This window comes from Debaryomyces hansenii (genome assembly GCF_000006445.2).
Source record: "Debaryomyces hansenii CBS767 chromosome E complete sequence".
NCBI classification, from domain to species: Eukaryota; Fungi; Ascomycota; class Pichiomycetes; order Serinales; family Debaryomycetaceae; genus Debaryomyces; species Debaryomyces hansenii.
The window spans coordinates 1-27,405 of NC_006047.2; the positions used below are offsets into that span (position 1 = coordinate 1).

The 27,405-nt window shown below is 35.5% G+C and overlaps 16 protein-coding genes across 16 annotated transcripts; 6 read left to right on the top strand and 10 right to left on the bottom strand. All coding sequences in view use genetic code 12, as the record gives it.

Moving 5' to 3' along the window:
* Positions 1-1,348: 1,348 nt before the first annotated feature.
* On the top strand, positions 1,349-2,491 carry DEHA2E00110g (DEHA2E00110p; the record flags this gene model as incomplete). The annotated part of the gene is made up of 1 exon (XM_002770333.1): positions 1,349-2,491. The coding sequence occupies one exon, from the start codon at positions 1,349-1,351 to the stop codon at positions 2,489-2,491; it is 1,143 nt and encodes a 380-aa protein (XP_002770379.1).
* Positions 2,492-4,200: 1,709 nt separating this feature from the next.
* On the bottom strand, positions 4,201-4,359 carry DEHA2E00132g (DEHA2E00132p; the record flags this gene model as incomplete). The annotated part of the gene is made up of 1 exon (XM_002770334.1): positions 4,201-4,359. One exon carries the CDS (start codon positions 4,357-4,359, stop codon positions 4,201-4,203), a length of 159 nt encoding a protein of 52 aa, XP_002770380.1.
* Positions 4,360-4,933: 574 nt separating this feature from the next.
* Positions 4,934-6,952, top strand: DEHA2E00154g (DEHA2E00154p; the record flags this gene model as incomplete). Its single annotated transcript, XM_002770335.1, has 1 exon — positions 4,934-6,952. The coding sequence occupies one exon, from the start codon at positions 4,934-4,936 to the stop codon at positions 6,950-6,952; it is 2,019 nt and encodes a 672-aa protein (XP_002770381.1).
* A 686-nt stretch (positions 6,953-7,638) lies between these two features.
* Positions 7,639-9,939, bottom strand: DEHA2E00176g (DEHA2E00176p; the record flags this gene model as incomplete). The annotated part of the gene is made up of 1 exon (XM_459334.1): positions 7,639-9,939. The coding sequence occupies one exon, from the start codon at positions 9,937-9,939 to the stop codon at positions 7,639-7,641; it is 2,301 nt and encodes a 766-aa protein (XP_459334.2).
* Positions 9,940-10,935, bottom strand: DEHA2E00198g (DEHA2E00198p; the record flags this gene model as incomplete). Its single annotated transcript, XM_459335.1, has 1 exon — positions 9,940-10,935. The coding sequence occupies one exon, from the start codon at positions 10,933-10,935 to the stop codon at positions 9,940-9,942; it is 996 nt and encodes a 331-aa protein (XP_459335.1).
* An 866-nt stretch (positions 10,936-11,801) lies between these two features.
* DEHA2E00220g (DEHA2E00220p) lies at positions 11,802-14,636 on the top strand (the record flags this gene model as incomplete). The annotated part of the gene is made up of 1 exon (XM_002770336.1): positions 11,802-14,636. One exon carries the CDS (start codon positions 11,802-11,804, stop codon positions 14,634-14,636), a length of 2,835 nt encoding a protein of 944 aa, XP_002770382.1.
* Positions 14,637-15,669: 1,033 nt separating this feature from the next.
* DEHA2E00242g (DEHA2E00242p) lies at positions 15,670-16,791 on the top strand (the record flags this gene model as incomplete). The annotated part of the gene is made up of 1 exon (XM_459337.1): positions 15,670-16,791. The coding sequence occupies one exon, from the start codon at positions 15,670-15,672 to the stop codon at positions 16,789-16,791; it is 1,122 nt and encodes a 373-aa protein (XP_459337.1).
* A 703-nt stretch (positions 16,792-17,494) lies between these two features.
* Positions 17,495-17,833, top strand: DEHA2E00264g (DEHA2E00264p; the record flags this gene model as incomplete). Its single annotated transcript, XM_002770337.1, has 1 exon — positions 17,495-17,833. One exon carries the CDS (start codon positions 17,495-17,497, stop codon positions 17,831-17,833), a length of 339 nt encoding a protein of 112 aa, XP_002770383.1.
* Positions 17,834-18,005: 172 nt separating this feature from the next.
* Positions 18,006-18,125, bottom strand: DEHA2E00286g (DEHA2E00286p; the record flags this gene model as incomplete). The annotated part of the gene is made up of 1 exon (XM_459339.1): positions 18,006-18,125. The coding sequence occupies one exon, from the start codon at positions 18,123-18,125 to the stop codon at positions 18,006-18,008; it is 120 nt and encodes a 39-aa protein (XP_459339.2).
* Positions 18,126-18,468: 343 nt separating this feature from the next.
* Positions 18,469-18,753, bottom strand: DEHA2E00308g (DEHA2E00308p; the record flags this gene model as incomplete). The annotated part of the gene is made up of 1 exon (XM_459340.1): positions 18,469-18,753. The coding sequence occupies one exon, from the start codon at positions 18,751-18,753 to the stop codon at positions 18,469-18,471; it is 285 nt and encodes a 94-aa protein (XP_459340.2).
* A 174-nt stretch (positions 18,754-18,927) lies between these two features.
* DEHA2E00330g (DEHA2E00330p) lies at positions 18,928-19,143 on the bottom strand (the record flags this gene model as incomplete). The annotated part of the gene is made up of 1 exon (XM_459341.1): positions 18,928-19,143. The coding sequence occupies one exon, from the start codon at positions 19,141-19,143 to the stop codon at positions 18,928-18,930; it is 216 nt and encodes a 71-aa protein (XP_459341.1).
* A 15-nt stretch (positions 19,144-19,158) lies between these two features.
* Positions 19,159-19,431, bottom strand: DEHA2E00352g (DEHA2E00352p; the record flags this gene model as incomplete). Its single annotated transcript, XM_459342.1, has 1 exon — positions 19,159-19,431. The coding sequence occupies one exon, from the start codon at positions 19,429-19,431 to the stop codon at positions 19,159-19,161; it is 273 nt and encodes a 90-aa protein (XP_459342.1).
* A 54-nt stretch (positions 19,432-19,485) lies between these two features.
* Positions 19,486-19,668, bottom strand: DEHA2E00374g (DEHA2E00374p; the record flags this gene model as incomplete). Its single annotated transcript, XM_459343.1, has 1 exon — positions 19,486-19,668. One exon carries the CDS (start codon positions 19,666-19,668, stop codon positions 19,486-19,488), a length of 183 nt encoding a protein of 60 aa, XP_459343.1.
* Positions 19,669-20,291: 623 nt separating this feature from the next.
* On the bottom strand, positions 20,292-20,414 carry DEHA2E00396g (DEHA2E00396p; the record flags this gene model as incomplete). The annotated part of the gene is made up of 1 exon (XM_002770338.1): positions 20,292-20,414. The coding sequence occupies one exon, from the start codon at positions 20,412-20,414 to the stop codon at positions 20,292-20,294; it is 123 nt and encodes a 40-aa protein (XP_002770384.1).
* A 1,233-nt stretch (positions 20,415-21,647) lies between these two features.
* On the bottom strand, positions 21,648-22,118 carry DEHA2E00418g (DEHA2E00418p; the record flags this gene model as incomplete). Its single annotated transcript, XM_459344.1, has 1 exon — positions 21,648-22,118. One exon carries the CDS (start codon positions 22,116-22,118, stop codon positions 21,648-21,650), a length of 471 nt encoding a protein of 156 aa, XP_459344.2.
* Positions 22,119-23,678: 1,560 nt separating this feature from the next.
* Positions 23,679-25,160, top strand: DEHA2E00440g (DEHA2E00440p; the record flags this gene model as incomplete). The annotated part of the gene is made up of 1 exon (XM_459345.1): positions 23,679-25,160. The coding sequence occupies one exon, from the start codon at positions 23,679-23,681 to the stop codon at positions 25,158-25,160; it is 1,482 nt and encodes a 493-aa protein (XP_459345.1).
* Between the last annotated feature and the right edge of the window lie 2,245 nt (positions 25,161-27,405).

Here is a 27,405-nt window from a genome sequence, read left to right on the forward strand (position 1 = left end):
AATATATTTTGTGGGGGAAGGGGCGGGGGGGGGGGGGGGCAACCGCCCCCCTCTTTTTCCCCCTTTTTTTTTTTTTTGGGAAATATTAAAAAAAACGCCGGGGATTTTCCCCACGGGGTTAAAATCCCCATTTGTTAAAAGGAGGGGAATTTTTTTTTTTTTCTTTTTTTTTTTGGGGAAAAGGGTTTTTTTTATTCTAAGTTTCGCCCCTGTTTTAAGTGGGTTTTACCCTTGAAAAGTTTGGCCCCCCAAAAATATTTTTTAAAAACAACCAGAAGGGGGGCCCCCTGCCTAGGCAGTTTCGGCCGGGCCCCTTTATTGGGCTATAGGGTTTTTTTAATGTTTCAAAATCATTTGTGCAAGGTTTTAATTGGTTGACCAATTTTTTCCCCTGTCGGAGGTTTCATGTGCTGAATTTGTACGGGAAATGCTTTTCTTAGGTGGAGAAAAGCGATTAGCCATAATAAACTGAGGGACCGTGTACCATTTAAAACTCCTTTACACCCCTATGGCACATGGTTTGCTATAATTCTGATTTCATTGGTTGCCCTTACAAATGGATATGAATCCTTTTTTAGTTGGAATACATCTAACTTTTTTGCAGCTTACATTACTTTTCCTTTTTTTTTTATTCTCTACTTTGGACATAAGTTATGGTATAAAACACCTTGGTTTTTCAAGATCGAGGACGTTGAAGTCCTTAGTGGCTTGAATGAGATCGAAGAAGAACAGGCAAATGAAGTGCCTTTGCCACCATCAAAGAATTTGTGGGAAACATTTCTTAGATGGTTACTATGAATTGGTTAACAAGATTTCTATTATTATTAATTTTAATTCTGTATCCTGAGCTTTACAAACAGCTATTATTTTATAGAGAATATATATTTTACTTTTGATGATATGTCTATATTTATCAAACTGTAGTAAAAGTATAGGAATACTCTTGTTCTTACGAAGGAACTTGGTCATAAATAGAAATAGAAAAACTGAGGATTTGAATTGGTCACGGAAGTTTCAATATATCTGTTACATTTGAAGTTTTAAGGTGTGGAAGAAATATGTGCGATGTATTAATACCTGGTATAATTTGACCATTATATCTAAGGATTATAGTATTACTTTATTCAATCTCTTTAATCTAAAGAAATATAGCACATGGTTCAAAATGTATCAACGTTCTTCTCGGATGTTTATACTATATTGGGTAAATAAAATACATTCATATCTTTTAAACTGAATGAGGAAATAATGTATGTCCATATCTCATATTCTTCTCCAATAAACTATATAAATAGCTGCTTTTTTAAAGAATAGCATTTCAAGTTTTAATGACTTACAAACAAAGAACATGCTAACAGAGGAAGTTATTAACGGTTCAAAAGCCCATGATCTTCCAAAGGAAATCGTCGAAAATGAGATTGCAACCTTATTAAAAGGTATTGAGATAAAAGAAGAATTTAATCCTCATCAACCGTTTGACCCAGAAAAGCATATTTTGTATAAGGAAAATGACTTCGAAAAAGTAAGAATTCATAAGTTAAAAGAGTTGGGAATTGACAAAACCCATGTTCCATCAATATCTGATGTAGCTGTTACTGATCCTTTTCCTTTATTTACAGAAGACGCTTGCAACATCATGAAATGGGAAGCATTTCAGACAAAGAATGTTGAAAAGTACGGAAAAATTCCTATTATGTCGAAAGGCACCACTTCTACCGATTTTCAAGTTTGTGGATATACAAAGAACTCTCCATTTACAGTTGCCGCGTGGAAACACCCAAAAACACAGGAGATAGTCAATAAATTTGCTGGTGTACGATTAAAAATTATGTTTGATTACGAAATTGCTCATATCAATGCTTCTTTGATAAGCCTGAAATACGGTAGTGGACATAGAGAAACAAACGAAAATGGCGCTAACCCTGAAGAGGACAGCAAAGCTGTTTTTGATTGGCACTACGACTCTAACTCATTCTCAGCAGTATTAATGTTGTCGACTAACGACAAAATGGAAGGTGGTAAAACCGGTTTAAAAACTGGTTCGGAGGATGTTGTTTATGTTGATGGTCCAAGGATAGGCTATGTAACCATCATTCAAGGTAGAGTTGTTAAGCATATTGCAACCAAGCCTAAAACTAATGATGAAAGAATTTCCTCAATTGTTGGCTATGTTCCTGAGTCTCTAGATGTACCTGATACTACAGTTCTCACTACATTCCGTCCTTCAGTTTCTCCGAGGTCGTTGCATAATGAATATTATCCACAATGGATGGAATATAGATTTAAAAGAATTGAAGATCGCTTAGCTCGAAAGAGAAAAGAATTAATAAGGAACCTGGAGCATGGTAAAATATTTGAACAATTGGAAGTGGTAGAATTTTGCGAAGATATTTCAAATTATTTAAGCAAAAGCTGGAATGAGTTTGAATCTGTTGTTGATAATGAAATCTTTCCTCCTAAAATTTTTTCTACTCCATACAATGAGCTTTGATATCGATTAATTAATGTCTGAATCTACCTATTATCGGAAAGAAATTTCTAGTGTCGGAAATATGTTTGAATAAAATAAGTATATTATATTCTGTTACGATAATTCGTTATGCAATTACAATTACCATCAATAGATAGTAGTAATATTTAAAAGTAGATGCTCGTTTCCCTTTCTTCAAGGTACTTGTAAATCAATTAGGAAATAGAAGTTTCGTACCTAATTAACACAATATTCCTGCAGAAGCAAGTATCGAGATATCATAAGATACTTCTCAAATTCCGCTCTTCAAACTCAACAATGTATTATTTGCAATACTCTCGTGGGATATTCTTCCCAAAGAAGTAACCAAATTCTGAAGTTAATGTCGAACGAAGAAATTTTTTGTGTTAGTTATCTTTACTGGAATCCGTTTATTTTTGCCATGGAAAAATATTCCTAAATTAGTAAGAGTTCCGAGCTATCATATAATAGGCTATGTGTATTTTCTATTGTCCTAATTCTGATGCTGGCTGACACAAAATATTGTTAATAATAATAATACTTAAACAGCAAATATGGAACATCTGCAACACAAAAAAACTCTCACTACCAAAACCAACACTGTATCATAATGCTGTATGGCTCCAAAGTTTCCGAACGCTTAGCAAAAAAATTATTTTAATTACGGGTGCATCTTCTGGTATTGGAGAGACAACTGCTAAAGAAATTGCTTCCGCCACAAAAGGCGATATTAAGCTAATTCTAACTGCTAGAAGAAAACAGCGCCTAGAAACTCTATCGGAAGTATTATCAATAAGTATCACTCTATCAAGGTTCATGTTGCACAACTTGATATTTCCAAGATTGAAGCTGTTGGTCCATTCATTAATAGTTTGCCTGTGTAATTTTCTGATATTGATGTACTAATTAATAATACGGGCTTGGCTCTAAGAAAAGACGAGGTTGGTAATATTTACTCCTTGGATATTCTGAATATGTTTGGAACTAATGTTTTAGTATTAATAACTATGACGCAGGCAGTATTACCAATTATGAAAGAAAAGAATAGTGGAGATATTGTTAATTTGGAATCAATTGCAGGAACGGACCCTTATCCAGGAGGAGGAATCTACTGTGATACCAAGGCAAGTGTGAAGTCTTTCTCCAGTGTATTGAGAAAGGAATTAGTAAAAACTAACATCAGGGTTCTCGAGGTTGATACTGGTAAGTAGAGACTGAATTCTCAAATATTAGGTTTAAAGGGGATATTAAAAAGGCAAAAGAGGTTTATTCTGGTACTGAGCCCCTATTAGCTGAAGATATAGCAGAAGTTATTACTTTTGGTATCAGTAGAAAACCAAAACCTATGATAGCAGAAACATTGGTATTTTCAACAAATCAAGCCAGCGCCACACACTTGTATAGAGAAAAATAATCATAGTGAAAGTTAGCAGAATATATATTTATATATATATATAAGTTAACATATGCGAGATACATCCTTAATTTTTAGTTGAATCGAAGCAAATAAAATGATACAATAACATGAATTGAACAGCAGACTATTGCTCGTAATCCTAAATTTAAATTATTGACTTAAGCTCTATTCGATTACGGTACTTAAGATATGTACTATTAATAAAAGAATATAAACTACTCTTGTAGAAATCATACAAACATTAAAATTGAAATAATATCTATTCAAAAGAGGAATACATAAACCGCATCGGCTACAAGTTACCCTCAGAAATTAATTCTTGTCTAAGTTCTTCAATTGACTTAACAACCTTAGTGCAAATCTCCATTATATCAATTCTAGTAACAACAAATGATGGGGCTAATGATATATGATCACCTATATAGCCATCTGCACAACCTTGGACTCCCATAACTGTGACTCCATTCCCCAAGCAATTTTTCTGTAAACGGCTTGCAATTCGAAGGACGACGGGAAATGTTTCGTTTCATCTAGCGTGCTTACACCTTACCTTGAACTAAACTAATGATGCAAAGTAATATTTACCTTATTTAACTAATATTAGTCAAGGTTCACCAAATTGGTTAAAGGGTACTCGTGTGTTAAAGTCGGAATATTCTAGATCAAAAACGCCACATAGGAAAGATCTGATTAATACATGAAAAAGCTTATTCAAGTAAAACGTTTCTGATTAGAACTATCACTCTTTGTTTCGTAATTTTTTTTTGTTATTGCTTCATTTCCAAATTAAATATTAAGAGATATCTTGACTCAATTGGAAAAAAAAAAACACCTGGCTCGACTTAGATGCGAAGTTCTTATCTGCGATAAGCCTATGTTATGAGCGATGCTATCAATCGCGCCATCTTAGATAAGGTTTCATAGAGCCGAATCCTCGACAGCATCAAGAAATATTCCGTTGTATAAGAAGAAGGGAATTCTAATACCCATTTAGGGATTTGTTTTCATTCTATTTTAATTCTAATATGGAAGATGAAACAAATACTGAAAACTCGAACTCTATTCGAAAGAGAAGCTATAGTCGTAAGGGTTGTAATGAATGCAAAAAGAGAAAACTAAAATGTGATGAAACTAAACCTTGTTGTTTGAAGTGCAGCAAATCGCTGAAAGTTTGTTCATATAAACAAATAGCCAAGTTCTGTGATTCAAGGACTGCGACTCTAGGGAACATTTTATTAACTAAACAGAACAAAATTTTCAAAAATTCTTGTTCTAATCTATCTCCATCAGTTGATCTGACTAAGGTAGATAACAGGAAAGAAAATAAAGCCCAAGCAATTCAGTTGAATAAAGACAACAGGGATGTTTTAAGACACGATACTAGTAAATCCAAAGTTTTTCCATGCATTCATAAAGATGATGAATTTCTGATAAAACATAGAAAACCCAAATATTCTGCAATAAACGAACCTAAAATTTCAAATGAAAGCCCTTCTGAAGTTATAATTCAAGAGAGTACTACCCCTGGCTCATTAAATAGGATTCTTGATAAGTACAACAGACATGATCAAACATTATTAAATGATGCTTCTTCTTTAACCCATGGGTTGAATGATATTGCAATAATTGATATGCTCGATGAAATGCCAAACGTTATGGACGAGATTAAACATAAATCATCAATCGGTATGAACCGTGCCCAATCAAACTTGATTAAGGATACAGATTCTAAAATAAATAATTTGATTCTATTTTATGATTTGAATGCAGATCATAAAAACTACTTAAGCTTATTCTATAATAAATACTCTATATGGTTGATGCCTTTTTCATCGGGGACAAAGAACATTTGCAATGAAACATTGATGAACCTAGCTCTAGAGTTTCCATTTTTACTCAATGCAATATTTTCCATAACTGCACGATATGAAAATTTTTGTGTTTCCAATTCTGTTGATGAGTATTATCAAAAATATTATTTTATAATGTGTTGCAAAGGGTTTGCAAGTATGTTTGAAGACAAAACGCAAATATCGAAATATATTGAACCATTAATTTTAACCACTTTAATATTGGTTACTGATGCAGTTGCGTTTGTCAATGGCGACTGGAGATCTCATCTAAAAGTTGCACATAACTTATTCAGCAAATATGTGAGCATTTACAAAAGAACTAGTAATTCAATATTACTTTCGACGATTTGGTTTGCCGCGCTAGAGATTTTGGCAGTGGTCTCTAATCCATTGGGTGGAGCAATTAATTCACAGGCGGAGTTTGATACGATGATGAGTGCAGGTGTCAACTTGAAAGATAATAGCTTGAGTATACAATTAGGGTTGACTTTACCCAACGGGTATAATGTATTTTTGGGATACTCTGAAGAAGCAGTCACCATGTTCACGACATTTGTCAGAATAACACTCAGGATGAAAGAAAACTCCATTCATCGTGTTTCCTCGGACGATTTAACATCACTTTTTTGTAAAATAAAAGATGCGGATAGATACTATTTAGCTTCACATGATTGCGTAATATCACAAGATAATCCATATCATCCAAACAATAAAGCTGGAATGCTTTTACCAATAGCAACTTATGGATACAATAACAATATTATTTTCTCCTGGTTTGATATTTCACACAAGCTTCATGTGCACGCGCTCTACTTGAAGATACTAACTGATAAGCATTTTCTCAATTTACCAGAAGATTCTCCTTTGGTACATGACGTAGTGAAAAAAATTCTAGGACTATGTCACTTTTTTCAGGGAATTGACTTTGAGAGTACAAGCTTTACTATTGCCGAACAGTTAGAAGAGAATAAGAATACTCCATTGTGGCTGGATAGAAGATTATTGACTGTTCATTGGCCGTTGCTAACTTGCGGTCTCTGCTGTGTAGATAAACTTGAAAGATTGAAAATTAAATTGTATTTCAAGAGTTTAATTCAAATGGGTGCCAGGTCATTGGAAAGATCACTTAAGAATGTGGAGAATAAATGGAGCGGTGGGTCAGGAATTTCAGATTATGTACCTTTTGTGTAAAATATACTTTTTATGAAAATGAAATCAAAATGATATACTCTCAAGTTAAGTGGCTCTTACTCTTCGTATAAGATATTTATGAAACCTACAGTAGAATGGTCATCGAAGCCAAAAATTATAATACGGTCTGGTGCGCTAAAAGTTGGGACCCTGAAAAATTGTACATAATGTACATTCTAAGATTGTAGGACTTCGCCATTTAGTCAAAATACGAGGAATATTAGATGTTGTGTATTATGTAGTAAATAGTAGCCTGTTATTTTGATATATGGTAAATTAAATGGCAAAAGATGTACTTGAACATTTCACGTAGTAGTAATTTGTTTAAAAATATGACACATGGAAAGCTTTGTAAAGATTCAGAAAAAATAGAGAATTTAAGAGTCCTTTTAATAAGCTTAAAAGCCACTATTTTGCAATACTGATGCCAATTATTTCAAATGTGTAACATTGAATATATACAGGATTTATACAAGTAATTATGTTAGTGGCATACTTCAGGATTTTATTTTGGTCACAACTAAGTGATGTCCTAATGTGATATTTTTTCGTGAAAAGTTGCCTCTCTAGACATTCACATGGACTAGACACGTGCCAGCGCACAGCTGTACAACTTTTGACGACGGATGAGGCGTCATTCTTCGCAAATGATAAAACCTCTAACCTTTTGCAAAAAAAAAGGAGGCTCACTTCATACGATTTTTTTTTTTTTTAATAATCAATGGTTGTACATCCAGCCTCTCGGAGAATCCGGCTTCTGATCCAGCACGATTGGGAACACTGCCGATGGCTATTACATGGCTAATGCCCTCAACATCCACGCCATGGCTGAATGCCGACGTCGCAACCATCATAGCACTCTCCGTATCTGCAAATTCCTTATATGCCTTTGCTTTTTCCTCGGGAACCATATGCCCGTGAAATACCATCCACCTTAGACGTTCACCAAGATCCTTCGCCATCTCCCGCAGATAGACAAACACAATACCCTTCGTTCTTCGAGGCCTTATTTCCTTTGCATATATCGTGCGCAACGCCCTCTTGACATCTACATGCTCCCGTACGACAACATGCTCGATATTCTTTCTGATCGTATCTTCACGATGCACGCGCCTATCCGATATACCAAACATCGGGCATAATTCCCTTTCCATGGCCTTGGGAAACGTCGCCGTTAGAAAAAGCTTGGGAATACTCTCCCCAAATACATCGCGCACTCGCGAAACAGACTGGCCTCGAAACTCCCGATGCTCAATCAATGCATGAGCCTCATCCATTATTAGCCGCCGTACTCTTCGAAAGACCGATCCCGACTCAAAATATCGGACTAGCCCGGCTGCATCCAGCACCTTTTCCAACTGAAGCACAATTATATCACAATTGCTATAATATTCATGAGCCATATCGCTATCGAATATCTCCACCTCTAGCTCTCCGAGCTCCTTCAACTTCACTTTTACGTCTTCAAGCAAACTGATGAACGGACAGATGATAAAACTGACAAACGGAAGCCGCAACTTCTTCTCCATCAAAATTGGCATCTTATATGCATTGCTCTTACCCGATCCCGTCGGACTGATCACCATAAGATCCTTGACACTATGAAATGCGTCATACACCGTATGCACCTGGCCCATGGACCCAAACTTGAAATTGCCATATAGCCTTCTCCCAACTTCTTCTATTTCTTCTTTGCCCACATCAACCATCGAAAGAAGCTTCTTCAACTCCTGCCTATTGCTGGGCGCCGGCTCATCCTTCACCTCCTTCTCTTCCAACTCCAAGATTTTATGCCATGCAAACGAGATCTGGATATCGATATTATTTCTGGCCGCGCTGGGAAGATACATATTGCTATGCGTAACTCCGTACTGCAAATCGGCGGTCTCTGACCTATGACCTGCAATGGAATCAATTCGATTGAGAATCCCCACTCCTTGATGCTTTGCTTCTCCCAAGAGCGTCCGCGTAAAATAGACTAATGCCTGCCGTAAAATTCTGGGCGTATACTTCTCCCTGATATACTTTTCACTCACCAGCTCCAAATACTTGAACACCTGGCCCCCGTTTCTCGGTCCGAGCTTATACATGAACAAGAGCGTCTTTATTTCATCCCTCTTGGAAAGCGCCTTGGACGCTAACAAGCTAGCCTCATCTTCCAGATCATTTCCGTCCAGCTCGTCAAACTCAGCGTCGTCTTCCCAATCGTCTGCCACGCTCATATCGCTTTTGGACTTGGCCCACCCGTGCTCTTCCACGATTGCAACCTCCAAATATTTGATAATTGACACGTAATGGATGACTATTTTGGAAACCTCAATGGGCAACATCTTGGTATGGTTCGAATATCGCATGCTGCTATGTGTATTCTTATTGTAGAGAAGGTTAATCTGAATATGCCCGTTGGAATAATACATCGTACGCACCAAATCCGTCGGGTTGGCAAACGTCAACGTGAGCAACTCCGTCACCCGAAATGGACTGCCACAGGTGATCAAGATGCACACAAAGAGGTTCAAGTTGAGCCTGGTAAACTGGTCAAACATGCTTCTCATATACTTTTGATTCTTCCATTTATCGCCGACAGCTTCCTCGTACGTGCGTCGCTGCTGATACGAAAGCTTGTTGAGTTCGTTCGTTCCGTAGAAAACACTATATCCTAAATCCATGCAGCTGAACATATCTTTGGCATGTTTTCGAAACTCCTCGTATAGCTCGTCCACCATCAACATCCCGTCCGGTAGCAAGTTTCGAACCGTGGTATGGTACTCCCGAACCAAGCATCTAACCAACTTGCCAAGGTCGCTCGTACTGAACCTTACTGACCCGATCATCACCTTTCGGTTATCCTGCTGGTCGACTATCGTCTGGAAAGCCTGCAATGTCCTATTGAATTTATGGTTGTATGACCGTGTGGACTCAAATGCCTGGTATGCTAGATTCTCCCAGTTTTTGATAATCTCCTTGGCGTTATTTCTTATCAACATTTAGTCTGCTATGGCCAACTTCAAGAAATAGTTGATGCCGTCAAAGATTTTGGCTCGCACCTTCGACTGCGCAAACCGGTCATCGGGAAGCATCAACGAGATAATCACGGCTTTCATAAACGTTTCAGTCGTGTCTTCTTCCACCACAATATACTTCTCGATCGTCTCCATCACCGCTCGCTTCACCACTTCGTCGGTGGGATTGGTCACCACCTCCTCGATGATTCGGTTATCGCATAACTTGGCAAACGTGTAGAAAAAGCGGCCGGCGTAATTTGCATATATCACCTGCGTCGTAAAGAGAACCGGCACCTTCAATATTCCCTCTCGCAACATCCGGTTGTAAATGGGATGCGTGCCTTTCAAATGTGGCCTGTCCTGGAGAATATACTTCTTGACGGCCTCAAACACCGGTATGCTCTCTTCCTTGTTTTCGCTGTGTAGATACTGCGGGTATCCCTTTCCGTAATATAGGTTGGCGTTGATTGTGCGGAGGAACTTGTCCTCGTGCCGGAGATGGGTATGCGGGCCTTCGATGGTTGTCATTGAAGTGGGCGGTTTGGTGTCTTCTTTTTCGCGGTATATATAGGAAAAGCCGCACTTTTGGTTGGGAATTGCATACCCGGTTGTTCTGAAGACGTGCCGTTGGAAGTTGCAATTGACTCTGTGTTCTGTTCTAAGATGATGATTAATGTGTGACTTTGAGGCATGATTGAAGCAAAGCTTGCAAACATTTAGCTTAGATTCTTTGACTCCTGGTACCTCGGAGTCATCTGTAACAGCAATTATCTGCTTCAATAAATAATGCTGTTTGGAATGTTCCTGGTAGTAACTTTTAATTTCCGACAATATAGTACTGCGGATTTCACTACTTTCGATAAGACGTGGTAGATATTTATTTGCAAATTTCTCAGCCAAAGGATTTACTATTTTGTCCTTGTGCACTAAAATAGACACTCCCCCGACTTCTCTAATACGTAATTCGTGCGACTCCATTTTATTAAAAGACGCAGGGTAAAGTATCAATCCAGAATAGGACAGCACATTTGTTCGTCGACTTCTTTCCCCTCACGACATTTGTTTCCGACACTACAAATACATTAAATTCACGACATTCAAGTACTCAGAAAATGACTGCGTACCACAAATATGCCGCAGAAAAGGGCTCTATAATGACTACATTTTATAACTCGTTTAAAAATAACAAGTTACTTTCGTATTCTTAAGTGCTGAAAAAAGAATAAATATAAAATATGAGGTCCATCCGACACGGTTCATATTTTCAAGATTTTGCGAATATCGGTTAGGATTCTGAATTTTTAGAAACTTTCTGAGAAGAGTGCAAAAAACTTGCAAATGTGATTTCTCACTTTCTCAGAATTTTCTCAAACTTGGTTATAATGCCTCCTATATACTACATGATGATATAAATATCACCGGATATACATAGGAATTAAAGAGTACAGACAGTTTACAATTGGAAATAGGACAGTTTACACTTTTGGCTTGCGCACTTTTTTTCAGTGTGAGACCAGTTTACAATTTATATACTTCGCGACCAGTTTGAAATAGCTTTCGCGTATTAGAAATTTATTCGAATATCTATATATGGTCCACATATTGCATGCTTCTGCATGTGAAATTGGTTGAAATTTTGTATGAACAATTAATTCATTGCGACTATTTCACATGTTAGAAGCTTAACCGCTAAGCCTTAACAATTTCATGTGCATTTTTAATTTGAATAATAAGGCTGTACAGAGAACCAAATAAATTGAAATCATTTGAAAGTTTTCTAAAAACCGTATAAAAAAATATATATTAGTGGAAATAACAAGTTAAGATCCGTCTAAGTAGGTAATATGATATGCAGGTGTTGTGGAAAAGAAAAAAAAACAGCGAGTCAGAAGAAAACATGCAAAAAATGTCGCCAAAAGCTGAAACGAAGAAGAATATCAAAAGCACAAGCCTTTGATATGTCTAACAATTCTAGTTGGTTTGATTCTTCATCTCCACAGTTAGATGAAAGTAAACCGCGTCCAATAATCAGTAATAAGCCAAATAATGACAAAGCCTACTTGAAAAATGAAGAATTTGATAGTCAACGAACTATAGATATTCCAGATAGTCAGCTTACCGTGGAAATGTCTTCTCAGAATGACTATGGAGATCCTGTCTACGATGAAGTATCTTCTGAACAAAATACTGGTGAGCAAAGTAATTATGAAGTTAGTATTCAGATTCAACAAGACGAGGTACTTCGGATGAAAGGAATTGACTTGGTGGAAAAAACACAAGAAGGTTTAGAAGATATTGAAGATGATAATAACAGTATGGATGAGAGCAACTTTGAAATTGAATACGATAATTTTCAAGATGATTACAGTGACCCCAGTTACATAGAATCCGAAAGCCAAGATAGCATAGAAAATTCTATAGACGTAGAGGAAACCCTTCCAGAGCCTTCAAATAATGGAGCCAATTTGCCAACTATTGGTGAAATCGAAGAACTACTAGAAGGGAGCGATATAAGTATAGATAATTGGGCCAAGGTGGCGGTTAACAAAAAGACGGGAAATATTATTGATATTCACACAACAGAAAGATGGCTAAAATATATTGTTCCAACAGCCAGTATATATTCAAAAGCTTTGGCTAAAGAAATGGTATTAAAAGCTGTCCCAGAAAACAATTACCAAATTATTAAGAGTGGGTTCATACCACGTCCAATTAATTTCGCTAAAATGTATGATTTACAATACTGTCCAGATTGTACTAGACTCAAGTCGATCCAAAATCATTTTTCTCATCGTATTCCTTCTTCTCTGAGAGACAAGTGTACTTATCGAGGTCCATTTAAACTTGGTCAAGGGCATCGCATAGGTCTCACATATATTATGTTATCTAACGTACATGAATTCCCAGAAATCTCTAGCTCCATAAAAAACAAGCTTACTAATCCACAGTTGACTAGAGAATTAACCGAATACATTCTGAGTGGAAATAAATATTTAGAAGATATTAATTTTAAGCAAAACATTTTTGATAAATATCACAAAGAGTTTAAGTTCCTATTATTGCAGTTACCTACAGCCTCTGATAAAATAAATGAGTTAAGACAATCATTGGTCGACAGGATGGTTGAAATTAGTGAATATGCTAGACTGAATCATGAAGTGGGACAAAGTCTATTCAAAAAGTTCCGTAATGTTCGAAAGGAAACAGTTATTATGTATACTAATATAGTTTTTAAGATTCTTTATACTATGATCAAATTACAAGATCTTGGTTATTTGAGGCTATTCGATATTAATGATAAGGCTGAAGATATTGGCTGCATTGAAGTCGTCACAAATTATTTTGATAACAAGTTGATGTTATATAAGATAAATCCAGTTGGATACGAGTTTCAGACATCACCATTCATAGTGGCTTTATGGTTAAATCATCTAGATCCAGTAGATCATTGCCTAAGAGACGAAAGTGGAATTCAACATTTATTTGATGCTACTCAGCTTTTTATGAAATTGGAATTAATCAATTATTGTCGAACAAACCATAAAAATATGGAACTAGAATACAAAGAATATTTCAAGGCGACTGAAGATTACACAACTATTTACAAGATTTTAAGAATTATGAAAGGTAGACTTTTTGACTTTAGAACTATTGTTTCTAATTATTACGATGTTTATTTCACTAAAAAGTATACCACCATGCTTTACAAAGAAAAAGAAATACATTTATCTGATGTCCCCGAATTTGTTGTTTTCCTTATTGAAAGTTTTTGCAATACGATATTACCAATACTACCAGATCACTTTAAAATTAAAGATTTCATTGAGCGAGTATATGACCCAAACTTCTATTCATCTTTATCCTGCTTTGCACCTCTTCATTCCTTTAGAGAACGCCTTCCATTTGTGTTGCTAGAAACAGCAGACGATTTAAGAAGAGTACTTTGTTTTAATTTCTTCAAACTAAACAAGCTCATTATATTAATTATGTACTTTACAGGAGGACTTCCATTTCGTATGACCGAAGTATTAGGATTACAATTCAACGATAAAAAAAGAAACATATTTTTTCGTGGCGGGAAAATGGTATGTACATATACGTACAACAAGACTGATAACATATCAAATAAGACAAAACTCATATCAAGAGGATATCCTATTATTGTATCAAAAATAGTATTCTTTTACATTAACTATGTCAGGTATTACGAACTCAGGCTAATGGAACAATTAAAGCAGTTGGATAATAATAAAAGCAGATGGGAAACACTACAAGAAAGATGTACAAGGTATTTGTTTGTCGATATTAGTGGAATTGTTCAACTGGAAGACATGTATGCATTATTCATGCAAATGAGTACGAAGTTCATCAAAACAAGATTAGGAATACGAGATTGGAGACAGATTATGGTCCAATTTGTTAAAAAGAATGTCTCTTCTACTAGTATGTTAAGCTCCTCATTCATCCATAAGTTTTTAGAGATGCAAGCAGGCCATGGATCAACAGTAGCCTTAAATAGTTACGAAAAAACTACCACCAGAGATTATGAAAATGGTATAGTTGAAGCACAACAGTTGATGTCGGAACGTTGGCACGAAATCATCAACCTTCCCTTATCACTTAATGAATTAGAAAACTTCAAACCCAATATCCAACTTTCCAGCAAAGAAATAAACTGATGAGGCCAATCATGTACTTACGTACTTATATATTGTTAATTATTTGTTTATCTTTTTTGTTTATTTCTACGAAATGAATGACCTATGCTTTCTATTAATGGAGCATGCTTATGTAAAATCATGAATATTCTATTGTTTATCTTTGTTTATTTGTTTAGAATTAATAGTACCATGACGTCATGGTACTCTGAAAAGTAAACAAAAACAGTTTACACTATTAGTATGGGGTTGAACGGTTTGCACGCAGTTGCAGGGTATAGTCGTGTTACTAGAATATATTATGGTAATTTAGAGGAGGCTGATTCAAATGAGAAGTTTCAAAATGAATCTGCCCAAATTTGGAATGATACATATAAACTAGGACACAAAATTTTTAAAGTCGAAAATCTGATCTCAAGCTCTATATAGTTTTGGAATATATCCTCAGAGATATGCTGATGCTATACAATTCGTATATTTTCTAAAGCATCAAGGTTAGAACACATATTCAAATAATCATTATAAAATGTTCTGCAAACTTTTAAACCAAATATTGTTTGACAATGCTGTTTTTTTTCGACATCATTAAAACCTTAAAAGTTGCAAAGTATCCCCCGTGCTATCTAGGTAAACCCCAAGTGGAGTTTCCCCACTTGGGGTTCTCCCTTTATTTTATAACCGCGGTCAGTACTGCAGGTCAAGAAAAACGTCTCCAAATTTACAATTCAGGCGCGCAGTAATTATTTCCAAGACCAATTGCAACTACTGGAATGTGCGCTTATATTTTATTGGCTATTTCTAAAATATTAAGCTCGGAATCTGAAACCAGAACTCTTAAACTAGTTTTATATCCTCGGATAAATTGTAATCTCTACTAAAAAAAACATCTTATTTGTCACTAGTATAATGGGCGTAAGGAAGATGAGAAAATTAACTAATGATAAAAAGGATACTAAAAAGAAGTCACTTCTGTATTTTTCTACCTGAAAACATATAAAAATTATGGAAATTTCTCAAATATTTATAGGATCAAAAATAAAAAGGTATTAGAAAAATGAAGGCTTGCCCAATTATATATTTTATTGCTGCTATAACTATTTCATTTGTGGATGCCTATAACAATGTAATCTATAACTTGGCAGTCGATATGGCAGAATACTGCCGGATAAGCTACTGCATCAAAGGCTTCGGAAATTATGACTTTTTAGTTGATGCACCCTTGCTTAAAATTGGTGATCTTCCATTAGCTTGTCCAACATTAACTTTTTGCCAAGACAACAAAGATATTGAAATTGTTCAAATACTTAATCCTAATATTAAGGAAGCCCAGATGAGTGGAAGTGGCTATGTCGCAATAAACCATGCTAAGAAACATATCGTTGTTGTTTCTCGTGGGAGTTATACAATTCAGGATTGGGTTTCAGATTTTGAATTCGCTCTAGTACCGTACAAACGTTGTTCTTTATGTGCTGTACATAAAGGTGTCTACGCAGCAACAGAAGTTATTAAAAAACAGGCATGGAACACAATTAAAAATCTCTTGAAAGAATATCCAGATTATGAACTTATAGCTACTGGACATTCCCTCGGAGGTGGGCTCACTGTTCTTGTTGGCCTCGAAATGCAGCTTGACTTCAAAAAGCGTGTCACAGTTATTTCACTCGCTGGTTTGAAAATTGGTAACAACCATCTTGCTGGATTTATAGATAAAACTTTCAACTCTTCTAAATACTTAGAAGAAGTTAACAAAGATGCTAATAAAACACAATTCGGTGGGTTTTTAAGAGTAGTACACGAAGCTGATATAGTTCCACTTATTCCACCTACCCCTTTATATGCTCATGGAGGTATTGAGCTCTATATTAATAAAGTCAGGCTCCCTCATCCTCAAGGGTCCACGGAAATAAAAGGTATGTACAAGTTTGAACCTTTGTCATCCCAGCTTTTCAATATAATCACTCAAAAAACACTACAAGAGACTTTAACCATATATGAGCATAACAACTACTTCATGTACATATATGGATGTAATTCAACAAGTATTTTTGACTTTATTCCTGGCCCAAACCCACAAGATGAGGGAAATATTACTGCTGCTGCACTTCGAGCAACAATAATAAATCGTTCTACAAGTTATTCACAATCAACTTCCGCTGTTTCCATCACTACATTTTGAGTACCTTATATAGTATAAAAATATTAATTTTGAAGTATTTTCCTAATAAATCTTAAGTCATTAAATATAATGCTCAGAATGGAAATTTTTTTAATGTTGAATAAAGCTGCTCACCTTCTCTGGCAAAAAAAACAATGAAACTACAAATTACGTATCAACACATCAGAAGGAAGGGGGTTGTCTGCTTGGGTATATAATTTTTGGATGTTGGGATGCTTAGGTGTAGGGATGTTGATTGATCTAGGGTTACCCCGATTTAAGTGACTTTCTTGATCATGTAATAAAAAAAAAAACGTCTTGTTAGTGTTACAAAGAAAAACTGATTATGAACTGCATATGTACTGCACATGACTATTGCCTGCACTTGGAGATTGCGCGTTTTTTCCATGGTTTAGGTGCACACCCATTCGGGTGCAATATCTTAGAAGGGATTACGTCATGTATATATTTTTCGGGGTAGATAGTAATGCTATCACTGTTGATGATCCTAGCAACGAGTGCATTATAGGAGACTCATAGTTATATGGGTGAGTTCAAATTAAGAAGGAACAAAATGCAAGAATCTTTTGGATACACACTTATTAAGAATTTGAAGTAGAAGATGTGAGCAAAAACTCTCCTCAGAGAATAGTGCCCAAGAGTAGGTCATCCCAGGACATAGGGAATATGCCGTTTATACCGTACATTGATTACTACTGAATTCATGGAGATGAGTACTGATAAATTCAGGGATAGGTACCGTGCCCCGCTTGATCATGCTCTTAGAAAATCAAGTATTAGGAGTCGACTTTTATCAGAAAGCTATTGGTATCCATTGGGAGATGTTCTAGATAGGGAGCATGATATCCAAGACTACTTTAGTGAAGTATCAATGCCGATTAGGCGACTTTATGGTGATGTGTTTGAGTTACCAGGTTTAAAAAAATCTGCTTCGCAAATAGGTATCACCTATGCGATTTGTTCGAAGCAATATCTTCCTTTGTTGTTCTTGTGTTTAGTGATTCTAAGCTCCCCTCGTCAAAAACTGCGAGAGAAGAAGTGATATACTTTCATATTTGTCATCTTTACCAGCCTTATCAAAATGCACGCATTCCCTTTCTTGAATAGAAAGGCTGATTTGATTATCTTTCTCATTAGAACTATTTCGTGAAGAGATTTAAAGTCATTTTTCTTATATTCTTCGTTATTGGAACAATCCGATAGGCCAAAGTCTATTAAACATGAATGTTGGCCTGCCTAACATCATTATGCGAAATTCCTAACAGATGGAGCTCGTTAAGTCTTGCTTTTATAAATTCATAGACACTATCCATATTCCATTCGTCTATCGGCATTTCTGTCCCTAGATTTTCAAATATATGCATCAAATTATCGGGAAGACCATTTCAATAACCAGAAACAAGTAGCTTCGGAATCTTGGATGCAAATTGTGATTTCGCAATTTTTTCATTAATTACAAGCTCATTGAAGAACATGCCATAATAACCTTTCTATCAGGAATGCTGAAGCATGTTAAATCATTCTCTTCCCATAATCGACTATAATAATAGTATAATTTGACAAACACCGTGTATGGAAGTTTTAAATCAGGATAACGTTTTGGTGCATCATATATGACTTAACAATGCGTGTTACCATGAATTTAATCAGTCTCATCACTATCAGCAGTTTCCTTGATTAAGTCCAAATCTTCTGCAAACTCATTACCAGGCAGACTCTCCGAAAGTCTACTAATCTCATAGATAATCCTCGCGATGGTTCACTAGTCTGCCTAGGTAACACATTCTTAAATGGATCCGGTCCATCAGTTTTGCACGCTAATTCAAATTGACTTAGTAATTTACTCTTTGTATCGTATGTGTCAGTCACATTTTTATAAAAAACACCCACTATTGCAGATCCCAAAGTAATACCATGTGCAACAGTCTCGGAATTATTAATATTATAGTAGTCTATAGTCATTTTTTCATCCAAAATTCTATATTTAAAAAAGGCAGAGAATGTTTGGTCATCTGAGATAAAAATCCTATCAGTACCACAGAGGAATACTTGATAGACATATTTCCTTAAAACCAAAGCAAGTAAAATCCCAGGAGACAACTCCCTATCAGCAAATAACGGTCGACCTTTCAGTGATCACACCTGCTTTTTATTTAATAAATTTTGTTTGTGATCGTTTATAGCTACCCTTAATTCTTCAAATCCTTGTGCCAAATTGTATGTTCCTTTTCTGTAATCCCCTATAGCAAAACAAAGGTCGGGGGTTTGCAAATTTAGAAACGACCCCTTTTTCAAAATACGGGCTATATCTGGTTTTACTATTCTTCTTCTATCCAAAGGTGACCGAATCATCGAAGGTTTGCCAAATTAGTTGTCCATATCACCAACATCACGATAAAGTCCCCTGATCGGGATTGCTATTTCATTAAAGTACTCTTGGATATCATCATCCACATGAGTAGCATCCCCAAATGGATATTTATATCTTTTGGTTAAGAAGTTGTCGCTAATGTTCGTATCTTTAAGTACTTCATCAAATGGAGCAAGATAGCTCTCTTTGAATTCATCACTACTCATCTCTCCAAATTCAGACGTCATCAATGAATTAGCAACATAAACAACAAGATGCATGAGAGGCATGGCTCCTACTGAAATAGATGCGTCACTTTTGGGCACTATTCTCTCTGAAAAGCTCTATTGCTCATCCGCATCGTCTCGTTTCCTTAATAAATGAGTATCCAAAAAGACCCTTCTGTTTTGTTGATTGTCATTTTGCACCGTAGCGTATAATGATGGAATTATTCTAACACACCGATTCTCGGGGTCATCATACGTGGTACTTTCACTCTCTTCTCCTGAGAAGTACATACATGACATGATTGCATGAGAAGTAAGTAGCTAGTTGGTTAGGTATGAGAACACTCACGTTTTTTTGCTTATCCCTTAATCATTGATTTTGTTGCGACCCTACCATACATAATAATCTCGCTAACAGAGTAATCCTAATATGTATTCATATCCCATGACTAACCGGACCATTCCATACATTTTCAAGAAAGCGGGCTTTTATCAACTCACATCTGATCTATTATAATTTCTTATACTATGCATAAGCTTACTATTATATCTTGCTCCGTGATAACTGTTCAACCCCAAACTAAAAGTGCAAACTGTTTTTTATTTACTTTTCAGAGTACCATGACGTCATGGTACTACTAAATCGAAACGAATTTCATTTCATAGAAATAAACAAAAAAAAATACAAAATATATATCAATATAAGAGCAAATAGTTGGCTTGGTCATTTTATTTTTTATTTGAGAGTTGAATATTGGCTTTGAAGTTTTCCAATTCATTAAGTGATAAGAAGATTGATGGTTCCACACTAGAACTCTAACATCACAATACCATTATACAGTCTCATCCCAGTGTAAGATCACACGCACATAGTAGAAAGAGTTGGTCATACAGAAATAAACAGATATAAACAACAAACTGTCTCATGAAAATACAGGGATATAATTTAAGACATTGGTATTTAGCTTCTTCATAGAGATTAGATATTGGCTTTGTATTCTGTTTGAGAAAGACACAGTTGTAATTAAAGCCTTCAATTTGTCCATCTTCTTTTGTTTTATGCCATTCACGGAGTACGAGTTCGAAGACAAAGATGGAAATTTACCAAACCCTGGTACTCTTCATAATATTTGTCCAAGTGATGCAACTGACAGCCTCTAATTCGAACTTTTCAGATATAGAATTTGAATCACTGAACCAAGAAATTCCAGACGTTGCAGATAGTATTTTGAAAACAAATATATTTCAATGAAGATCATACTAGGAAAATAATAACGAATGTGCTTTACATTAGTTTTCAATGAAGTTATGAACTTACTAAACATATTATATCAAAAGTGGAAGATACTTACATAGATAACTTTAAAGAATATTTGTTTAAGCCTGTAAGTGGATATATTGCAGCTTTATTAGGCTTTGAATGATGAAGGTGAGGAAATCATTTCTTCTGAGGTAAATCATAGAGCAACGAGTTTCGAATCTTACGATACGTAAACTGAGACTACAACGAAGTAGGATTTACTTCAGTTGAGCTGATTGTCATCGGTTTATACTAATTACAGAATAAACGGTTAGTAAATGAAATTAACTGACTTAGCCAAACTAACTGTCTTGGTCCAATCTAATATACTAATAATCGATCATTCATATCAGAGAAATATTTTAATAATGATAATAATTTACCTTTATTTGATAACTTTTGAAATAATCTATTCTAAATATTTCTTTTTCCATATTCTCATTTTTTTTCAAGAACTAATTATTACAGTCTAAATCCTACATATTAGCATTCTTTGCATAGGGGTAAAAAAACTCTGGCATCTGCATGGAATGTACCACCATTCCAACCAATTAAGCAGTAGGCCGCCATCTCGCGTCTATTGGCTTCTTCAATGGCTTCGTCACAGGAATTAGCGAACATGCTAGCTGTTCCATCAGTATAACATTCATCATTGGTCTCATTAGTCCAAGCCGAGACGGCACACTGCCATTTTAATCCGGCTGCCTCCACGAATTGTATATACCCCCGACAAGTCCCACCGGCTGAATTATTCTTTAAATCGGCAATGGCTCTCCCTAATTGTGCAAGGGCTGAATCTAGAAAATCGCCTTGAATTTCATACCAGCTCTCTACTAACCAAGTTCTCGAAGTGCTCAATCGAATTTCTTGATATACGTTCACTCCTTCAACGTATCAGGTTTTACGTAATCCGGAACCGATATCGATCTCTTCTCGTTCACATATGCCGACTTACTGTTGTTCTTTTTCATATATCGAACTATTTAAAGTCAAATGCAAACGGGTCTAATCTGTTGTCCCTTCCGAAACTCTGTATCATCTGCTTGAACTCGTCCGTTACCACTGATGTTTTAAATAGCTCATCTGGCATTTTATTACCGTTGCCACCACTTAAATATCCCTCTGCCTCTTTCGATATGTTACTGATTAGTATAGTTACACGAGGTAAGTCCCCCGTATTGGCAATTTCTTGTTTAGTTGGAAAATTAGATGCATAGGTGGACACTAAGAAAAATAATAAGAACGTAACGAACTTCATTATCTTTGATATTTTTTTAGGTATGTGAAAGATTCGTAATGTAAAACTCGGATCTGATATTTCAAAGACGAAATAACTAAGTCCCTCTCGCAGGGCAATAGACGGATTATATGCTTTAGAAAAAAACATTGATTTTGCACCATTACCATTATTCTTGAGAACATTTATTGGTATTATATCATAAAACTTCATATGCTGTCATAATACCCCATATGTTGTCGTAGCGCTTCAAAGTATTACTGGAAATATGAAAGTTTTATTTTCCGGCTTAACTTCGGAAATGTTATTATAACTACCCTGCAACTGCAAGTTGTAAAATTTTCAACTCCATACAAAAAGTTTTAATTTTTTTTTACTTTTGATAGTTTTCTCTTGGAATAGGAGTATATGGGGTGGTCTAATTTGATGTGTTGAGTGAATAACAATCTTAAGAGTTTTTGTATTACCTAAATATGCCTTAATTTTATTCTGCATTATGTCACAGATTACGGTGTCTATGGTTTTGCAAGAGATTAGATAGTGGATACATAGAGACTTGGGGAAAGAGCCCCGTAATACTACAGATGTCTGTATCAAATTTTTAAAAGTCCCGAACTCATAAAAACAATTGAAAACCCCCTGGTTAGAACCTTGGGATGATGCAGAATTCAAAAAGATATATGAAAGGTATAGGAACCCTGACGAGCCTATTTAGCAGCCTGACTACGCGATAAGAAGGGATCTTACAAAAGTTTTCGGGTGACATTTTCTGGCTGGAGCCGTTCCTCTAAATTCATGTACTAGGGCTTGCAGTGCTATACTTATATCATGTAGACTATATTCCGTGAAGAATATATACTTATAAGAGTGATTCATCAAAGTTGAAATGTTGCTTCTTATAATTTTGAAATTTGTACTAAATGATATGAAAAAATCATAAACTGGGTGATTTTTAAGAAATTTTAGAAATTTATAAAGTAATAGTTTTAAGCTGAAATTGAGAGATGTCGAATGGCCATCTTTTAAAATGGTAACACTGTAATAATAGCCTCATATATAGTCTATATGTGCTTCAATGCTAATAATTTATATAGGATGATTATGGTAATCGAAACCATGTGATCTCGTTTTGTGTTGCGTTTTCGCCTTATGCTGTAATCATTTCGCTCTTTCAAATATCGTCAGATTATTATATAATTCATCGCTAAAATTCAAATTTACTAACCTAGATATGCCTCCTCCAATATATGCATTAATTAGAAACTATTTGGATCCAGAACGATTTTTACTATCTAAACGAGAAATAAAGCGAGCAGTTCTCATGCTCAATAAATAGATTTTCAAAACGCACAGAAATGCAATATTGGCTGCATAAGCCAACCCGCCGAGAATTATGGATGATGGAAACATACAGAAACAGCGCATTATATTTAAGGAGATTATGGGAAAAATGCTGAGACTTTAATACATATTAGATGATTTTATATTTTGATGAAAACAAGGTGCAATAATCATAGACGATGTTCCTTCAATACTTTTGATTCAATCATAATCCATGTAACATAGTTGATTAGTACCGTGTAGCAGATAATCTTACTCCAATTAAACGAGAGTATCTAGTTGTGAAAATACGTATTACCCCCTTATTATCCTTTGCTGGTTGTGAATGCTCATAAATTGTTTTTGTGTTGGTGGACTGTGTACAATGTTTTGTATCGGCTATTTTCCCATTTCTCGAAAAAATTCTTTTCTGGTTTTCTTCAGCCATCAGATATGGCACCAACGTATCTCCCATTCGAAGAACCAGGTGCTATAACGTTACTTATATATTCTTCATTTTTGCTTTTTCTTAATGGTTTGAATTACATTCTTAATAAATTTTTATTTTGTGGACTAGTTGGGCAGATTCTTCTAGGCGTTTGCTATGGAGTACCTGGTACAAATTGGCTCAGCAAACATTCCCAAGAAAGTATTATGGAATTGGGGTACATTGGATTACTCTTGATGGTATACGAAGGAGGATTGTCTACCTCTTTCAACGTTTTGAAAGCCAATATTCATATAGCACTTTTGGTTGCTTTCACTGGTGTTAGTCTTCCTATTGCACTCAGTTTTTCAATAATAGGCTATTCCAACGCTACACCAGTAGCTGCGTTTGCAGCTGGTGCTGCACTAAGCTCCACTAGTTTAGGTGCATCTTTTACTGTCTTACTAACATCTGGGTTCAAGCAAAGTAGAGTTGGCATTATATTGACTAGTGCTGCTGTACTAGATGATATTTTTGGATTAGTAATGATCAAAATAATTTCAAATTTGGGTGATGGATCATTTAATGCAATCAGCGTTATACGTCCCGTATTTGTTTCAATAGCGCTTATAGTTATAGTTGGGGTAGTTGCTAAATTTTTTATGCTTCCGTTTGCATTATGGTTTAGAAAACAAAAAAGAACATTTCCAAGAATCTTGAGAATATTATTAAAGACAAAAAAGTATTATTTTGTGTTACATACTATTGCACTAATTGGTCTAATTACTGGAGCAACATATGCTGGAGCTTCAAATTTGACGGCTGCATATGTTTTTGGTGCAGCACTTTCGTGGTTAGACGAAACGATAATAAGTGTAGAATTTGAAAGTGAGGCTAAAGAGGAGAAATTTAATTTTAATCAAGGCAGTATGACCAATAATTTAGAATCGCCAATCACCGAATTCTCTATTGATATTAACGGAAAAGAGAAATTTGAAAATTACGATCAAGAACTAATTTTTACTGGATCTGAAGTGTTTGACGAATTTTACTCCCAAGTCATGAACAAAATATTGCAACCATTTTTTTTTGCTTCGATCGGGTTTTCTATACCTATAACTCAAATGTTTATAGGAAGATTGATTTGGAAAGGTTTTATATATGCATTAGTAATGATAGTTTCGAAATTCGCTTGCGGATTATGGCTCATTCGCTTTAAAGATGAAAAAAATAAATTTTCTATACAAAATTTATACCCTACATCAATGCTTGGTTTAGCAATGGTTGCCAGAGGTGAAATAGGATTTTTAATATCTTCATTGGCCGAAGCGAAAGGTGTGTTTTCTCCTAATAGTGAGCCGAAGGAAGGCTCATCTGATATTTATATTATTGTCACATGGGCAATTGTTCTTTGTACATTTCTTGGTCCAGTTTGCGTAGGATTTTTAGTACGGAGAATAAAAAAATTAGTATCACTTGATAAGCATCCTTTAGGTATATGGGGTTAGGTTTATAGATATAAAGAGCTGCTCTTAAATATAATACAGAACAATATACTTTGCCTACACCTCAACATCCCTACACTTCTTCTTAACTCATACCAATCCCGACCCTTCTATCATACTACATTTTCCTATTCTTTTCATTATAAATTCATCTCAAACTCCTCAATACACTCTCCAACCCTCAAACCTAAATATTATCAACCACTTTTACAACAAACCTTTTCAAAATCCATATCCCCACTCCATTCCAAACAATCTACACTTCTTTTAATCAATTCTTAAATTTAAAAATTCCTCCGCACCGCCATCTCAACTCCCCTCTTTCAATTTCATTTTATATTTCGATACAACGCTAAACTTCAATCTTTTACTCTAATTAATTTTATTATTACAATCCGCCTTTAATCCACCCAACTATGAACATCGCCTCTATTCATTTCCAACCTTTCATTACTTAACCTCTATCTCCACTTTTTAACTCATTCCCACCCTTCCTTAACTTCCTTTCCTTATCCTAATCCTCTAAATCTTATCTCAAAATTTACCAACTCTACTTCCGGCCCTTTAAAATTTCCTAAATATTATCAATCCAATAAACCTTAAACCTCAATTTTTCATTTAAATTTTCTCCACAAATTATATTACTTCTTCAATTCTTAATTTAAATATTTTATCGCCACATTCATCCCCAATCTTGTTATTTTACTTCTTTTTCAATACATTTCTATATTTCAACATAACTCCTTTATATCACTTAATATTATCACTCTCTTCAATATTAATCTCATTATTTACTTCATTCTCAATCTATACCACCCCGACTTCCTTTTCTCCTCCTGAAATATCGCCTAAACTTTACCAATTCAACCTTCCAAATCACGACTTATTACTCTAACTATAAACTCACCATTCACCAAAGCATATTACTTTAACCTTTATCAATATCTCCTTTCATCCTTCATTTACTTCTTTCTCAATCTCATCATACCGACAAAATACTTCATCTTACGCTATTTACCTCTCCTTTCATAAAATCACAATTCTCAACCCTTATTCTACTATATATAAACTTTACCAAATTCAAAATCTATTATCCACTTCCAATTTTATTTAACGCAAATAATAACGCAAATAATAACTATATACCTCCTCCTCTTTTTTTTTTCTTTTATTTATTTACCTATTCCATATTTTGACGCCACGCTACTATCTCCTTACCACTTTATTAATCCATCCCAACGCCCGAACTCATTTAAATCCCTTATTCTCCCTCCTCTTCTCTTTTCATTCTAACAACCATTACATCTCAAACCCAACCCATATCATCACAATTCAATCAATTTACACTCACCTTATCCCACCTATTACGCAATCTCTCCTCAAAAACTCCTCAATTTCATACGTACGCACCTCTTCATAACACCTTCTTCACGACGCCCTCTCCATAACGCCATCTTTCTACCAGCTTTTTCATTTTAGCTCCTTATATAATTCTCTTAAAACGCCCTAAATATATACTAAATCAACCGGACTATATACCTTATTTAACTATCCACTACCGATATCCCGGCTTCAATCAAATAACTAATCTTCCCAGGGCCTTCATATCGCCCTCCATATCGCTCTTCAATATTCTATAGATTACCCTTCATAATCGCATTCCAATCTAAAGGCATAAATTCACGCAATAGATACGACAACGCCCTTTCTATCTGAAATAATCATCCTCTTCACTACTCGATAAAGCCAACATCTTTATCGAAACCAACTCAAAGCTCCAACATCCATATTATCCCCAGCTCATCGCCTCTCCGCTAACCAACAAACAATTAAACGGATTAATCATTTTCCTACTTCCTAATTCAATAACTCCACATTCTCTCATTCAATTTACGCTATGACCCCAGCTTTCATTCGCTTCTAACACTTCACGACTTCATCGCTTCATTCCCACTTCAAACTGCTTAAACTTGAAAATATTGCTTTATCAGGCGACACAAAAATCAACGCTCCGCTATACCAGCTCGGATCCCAAGCATATCCGAAATAGAATCAACTTCGTCATCTGCATAAACAGGATTCCGCATCCGCATCAACAACAGAATCAGGCGCTGGATCAGGTACAGGATCAACTATACATTCCTCAAAACTGATAAACTTCCGACGCAATCCCAGCCGGTGCCAGACCTGGCCCAAATGACGGGACCGGAGCACATGTGCGGCGTTGACGGATGGCGGATAATTGGCA